At 50.3% G+C, this 5,224-nt stretch overlaps 2 protein-coding genes and 1 pseudogene across 3 annotated transcripts; 2 read left to right on the plus strand and 1 right to left on the minus strand.

Moving 5' to 3' along the window:
- Positions 1–1,261: 1,261 nt before the first annotated feature.
- On the plus strand, positions 1,262–1,443 carry H257_19094 (hypothetical protein; the record flags this gene model as incomplete). Its single annotated transcript, XM_009848244.1, has 1 exon — positions 1,262–1,443. A coding segment is annotated over one exon (182 nt), but the record flags the coding sequence as incomplete, so codon positions are not given.
- Positions 1,444–1,885: 442 nt separating this feature from the next.
- H257_19095 lies at positions 1,886–1,956 on the plus strand (annotated as a pseudogene). The gene has a single exon. The product of its transcript is annotated as a tRNA-OTHER (tRNA).
- Positions 1,957–3,293: 1,337 nt separating this feature from the next.
- On the minus strand, positions 3,294–4,798 carry H257_19096 (hypothetical protein). Its single transcript, XM_009848245.1, has one exon. It carries the CDS (start codon positions 4,697–4,699, stop codon positions 3,689–3,691), a length of 1,011 nt encoding a protein of 336 aa, XP_009846547.1. The 5' UTR covers positions 4,700–4,798; the 3' UTR covers positions 3,294–3,688.
- Positions 4,799–5,224: the final 426 nt, after the last annotated feature.

The following is a 5,224-nucleotide window of genomic DNA, read 5'->3' on the forward strand; positions in this document are numbered from 1 at the left end:
TGTGCTGCTATGGCTCCGTTGATGTGGGCATTGTTGGTGTCTTCGAACTGTGAAATTTCGGGATCTGGCGCACTGTTAATATTTATACTTGGTAAATTTGACTATCCTTTCAAACACAATCTTCAAGTGCTATCAGTGGCCGACAGCAACGAATAGAGTTTATGTCTGTATTTTTGCCTATGAACTCAGAATTGTATGAGACTTTCGATGTGAGATGCAAAATATGATAAATCCACCTGTGTAATCGAAACTCTCTGGAAACGAATATCCTTCAAAATATTACCGAAAAACATACTAAACTTAGGCTGATTTTGACCTTGTCATCATATAACCTGTAACAGCGATTTTGAGTATTAGATTCGAAAGGTTTAGTTTATCAAGGACTCACAGTACCTTCCACTTTCCATTCACTGCCAAGACTAAACATACCAGTAGTTTCATGGATGTTGCGCCATTGCAGTGGTTACATGTATTCATAGCAATGGTTTCAAAGCTATGGCTTCGTGGCAGCACTTTCATTTATTCATTCACTCACCACTCGATGGATACTACAGCAAAGGATTGCATGACATTCGTCAAGATGGCACGGCCGCGTACTCTCACTCGCGAGGAGCGCCTTGACATCTTGCGCTTACTGGCGTTCTACAAAAGCCAAGGGGATAAGACAGGTGCCAAACATGTTTAAGAGGCACTCGGGAGGAACATTGCTGTTGTGCGTGGTGTGTGGAACGAGTACTGCAACTATGGAACAGTCACCCAGGCTCAACCTGCTGCCAACAGGTCAACTCACCCATCACGGGTCCCACGCACAACTGAAAACGTTGCACTAGTCCAGAAGTTCGTACGTGATCGCCGTGCCACGCGCACACGAACGACAGCTGTCGATGTGATGACCTATTTGAACGAGATGGAAGTCATGGAATGCGTCTTGGTGTAGCTGGAATCCTCCGGTGCCGCCGCCGCCGACTACACAGGGTGCTAGTAGCTCATCGCCTCCGAGCATCTCTCAGATAGCGGAACAAGATTAATGCTCGGTCACTACTCGAAGAACAAGTAGATTGTCCGTGGTACATTATGTATGTAACACGTGATCCAGCCTATTTCATCTCTACCGTGTCGTTGCCACCGGATGCATTTGATAGTCTGCACGTCTTGTTTTCCGGTGAGTACGAACAACCCAGTAGACGTGGCAAAGGTGGTAGACCTCCGCGTGTTGTCCATGCGCATGCTGTTCTGGCGTTGGTGCTGCACTTCTATACAGCCGCTGTCGAGCAGAAGACACTGCATGAGCTGTTTGCGCTGACACCAAGCACGAGCACCCGTACTCTGCGGAAAGAAGAAGAAACCTTGGCCCGTACCCTGGTAGCTTGCCCAGATGCTGCGATCAAGTGGCCGTCGAAGGCCATGCAGGCAAGATGGGTGGCCATGAGCAATTTGCGGTAGCCGCTTGTCCACGGGGTGTTTGCATTCGTCGATGGAAAGAACGTACGCGTGCAGGAAACATCGCCAACCGATCTGCAGAGCGCAATATACAACGGTAGCTGATGCTGTGTGCTTCAATATCTAACGATGGTCTAGGATGGTTACACAGCGTATTCGTCACCGGTGTCCTCTGCTTCGGGCTCGACGGCACATTGCTGTGGGGGAGACACAACTACCCCGGCTCATGGAACTATGGTGATAGTGACTGGGGGTGATGTGTCGTAGTTTCTGCTAGCTTTCCACCATGTAGGGCCTGGAGACCCCACACAATAGAAAGTGGTAGACTTCCACGAGCCTTGGTGGGGTTATGGGTGGTGCAGAGGCCCTTCGTCCGGATACAGTGGTTGGTGAGGAGTGAGCAGTGAGGTGCCTATCCGGATGTGCACGGAGCAAATTTAGTAGTCCGCCGTTAGTCTAATGGTTAGGATTTCTCCTTCCATGGAGAACGTCAGTGTTCAATTCCCCGACGGCACAATTCTATGATGTTGTCCGTTAAGTTTTCGAAGCCGTCGACGGTATACTGAACGGCATGGCCTGAATTGACGAGTGACTATATCACAATATACCCTATTTAGTGTGATAGCATTTACCCAGCTCCTTCTCATCCAATATCACCACGTTTAGATGTAAGAATAGGCAAAAGTGTTACGAACTGGTCAATTTAGCCGAGCGGAGGTGCAGCGGCAATCTCGTTCTCCTCGTTTAGAAAGGATGACATTGAGTCGCGGCCGACACAGCCGTTCCTCCTCCCGAGGGTACCTATCTCCGCAGTCGTCTCAAAATTTGTCGCCTTAAAACATGTTTTCTTCGGTGTACATTTTATACTACACATCTTGAATGTATGTAATAAAATGAATTAAAGAAACAAATTCAATGTTCTAAAAATGCGCACGCCCTTTCGGGCCCCATGCTAATCCTTCACCCCTCACACTGAAAGTGCTACTTGCAACAGTCACCAGATTTTCCATTGCACCACGATTAAATCGCGGAGGTACCCTCAGACTGAAAGTGTATGCAAAACAAGGGTATCAGTCATTGCAACTGTCCCCGAGTTCGATCCCAGCTACATATTACATATTAGTTTATTAATACCAGCTAATGAGTTGCCCCGAAACCAATTAGATTTCTAGTACGTAGTACATATTTTGGAAATTTGGACGTGTCACGGAAATCCGACATGGTATTTATCAGTCCACTGCCATTCGCGAAGGTGATGTGTTTTTTCCAAGATTATTTGTGATATTCAATACTGCTTTCCATTTTCCCAAACATCGATACTCTCACGAAACATCATGCATTTTGGTTTTGCAGTCTATTGAAACTATGTACAGTGAGGGACTTTGGAAATCACTCTGTCAATTTAGAAATAACAGCAACAAAATTAGACAGATGGAATGAAATTCCTTGGACCCGAGAGTACTAGTAGATAAACCCCCAAAACAATAACTCTGCCAAAAAGAATAACAAAACATTGAATGAACTGTCAAGACATATACAACGAAACCATTAAAATGCTACGCAATAATTGTATTGACCGTGACCATTAAAAAGCTGCGCAATATTGCATTAACCGTGAAAACGGACAAAAATCGTTGCATCACACGTCTCGAAATACATCGATTTTCGTCCATTTTCACAGTTAATGCAATATTGCGCAGCTTTTTAATGTTCACGGTCAATATAATTATTGCGCAGCATTTTAATGGTTTCGTTGTATATGTCTTGACAGTTCATGCATCCCACGTCAGGCACGACATTAGGGTCTCGAAATACATGGAGTTCAACGTTATAGCAACAACAACACATAATACTGTAGGGTTGCATTACGGTATGTAGCTCCGTAGCTCCACTGTACTAGTACGCATTTGGAGCGTGAGATTACTACTGTACTCCAGCACATAGAAAACACTGCAAACTCTTTAACAGTGCGTCTTGTTCGTCGTAGGAGCGTAGTCGACGTTGAACGTGTGTTCGGCACGGGTGACACCCTTGGAGTCGACGCGGATGGTGGGAGTGGTAAAGTTGACTTTAACCGTCCACTGCTTGGCGGCACCAGACACGGTGGACACGTCAATGCTGAACTGGTCGCGGAATGTCGTGACTTCGTTACCGTTGTTGAACCACTGGACCGAGTACCGCTCGTTGAGGATGGGATTTGGGCGGAGTTGGCCCAGCGGGATGAGCTTGAGCGCGACGTCCTTACCAGTCACAACGACGTCTTCGATAAGGAAATGCGCGTCAGGAACTGCAGCCACATGTTTTCCTGGCACGGCGCGCAAAACTGGGGCGACGTCATGTTGCGCATGAGGCACTTTTCGTTGTCGGGGCGGTACGAGAGGCGCTTCTTGATGTCCCACGTGGGGTAGAACCCGATGTGGTCGTTGTCGTCGAGCTTGAACTCGTCTTCACCGGCGTATTCATAGATCACGGCGTTACATAGCTGCTTGATGATCGGGCTGTCGAACGACCCGCCCGCGGTGATGTTGAGCACGTGGTCGCCGGCAGAGAACCCCGCGTCCGAGCTGCGCCACGAGTAAAACGAGCGGTCCTTGACGCCCTTGGTGGTCCACGGCAGCGGCTCGCCGTTCAACGTGATCGAAAGCGCATCGTTCGTGTCGGCGCCGGACACGGACAGCTGGATGTACCATCGCTTGAACGCGACGTTCGACTTGAACTTGATCTGGTACGAGCCTTTCTGGAGATCGTACCAGATGTGCTTTTGGAACCGCTGGACGGCCTTCTCCTCGCGGATCACATCAGGGTTAGTCAACCAATGCGTCCACGGTGCCGCATTGATCGACGTGGCCGAGTTGGCGCCGGTGTACACATATCCCCCGTCGTACTCTTCGCCAACTTTGCCAAAGTTGTGGCCCATCTCGTGGCGCAGCACCACCATGCCCGACGTGACCGAGCTCGTCGCGATTACGAACTCCCCCCCGAGGCCCCCATAGAACGCATCGTTCCCGATCAACGACGGAAAGTCGCACGCGAACTCCCCCACCGTTTTGCACACGTCGCGGGCGTATTGCTGCTTGTTGGGGTACACGGCGCGCAGCTCGGTGCCGTCGCGAAACAGTTCAAAGGCAGTGTTGCGAGGTTTGCCGCCCACGCCAATACCCGATTCCACCGACGGCACGTGTACCGCCCATACGTTAAAGAGAGGGAGGTACTGGGTGAACGTGTCCCCGGTAAACATTTCGTCGGTCAGTCGTTGCATGTCATTGAAGAACAACGCCGCTTCCGACGCCTGATGAACACAATGTCAATGCGGTTCTTGGGGGGGCTCGAGTCGACGATCTTCTTGATCACGGTGGTCTCGGCAATGGACTCGAGAGAGCGCACTGCTTTGTGGCGCAGTGCGCCGGACGGGCACCGCTTGGCGAGCTGGCCCAGAACAGCGTCGACGCTGCCCCCGATGATTTCCACGAACTCTTGGGCGCCTTCCTCCGAGTTCCGGAGCAGGTCCAAGTCGTTGAGGTGGCTTTTGCGCTTCGTCGTGAGCTCGATGAACGAGTCTGGGTGCTCCACGCTGCGGTGGAGCTGGGCCACGTGCACGGAATCGATGAGTTCGCATTCGAACGTGTTGGTGTCCACGAGAATTTTGGCCGAGTACGTGTCGAAGGCGGCGGCGGTAGCGCCAACCAGCAAGAGGGAGCGGAAGATCTTCATGTGTCTCGAAGCTCGAGGGTTTGAAAATGGCAAGGGTGCCGGCACCCTGGGGCAGGTCAAGAATCCGAGGGGA

The sequence above is a fragment of the Aphanomyces astaci genome, assembly GCF_000520075.1.
Source record: "Aphanomyces astaci strain APO3 unplaced genomic scaffold supercont1.349, whole genome shotgun sequence".
Classification (NCBI taxonomy): Eukaryota; Oomycota; class Saprolegniomycetes; order Saprolegniales; family Verrucalvaceae; genus Aphanomyces; species Aphanomyces astaci.

Excerpts from the sequence above, each read along its gene's own strand:
- H257_19096 (XM_009848245.1), bottom strand. The coding sequence starts at position 4,699 with ATGCAACGACTGACCGACGAAATGTTTACCGGGGACACGTTCACCCAG.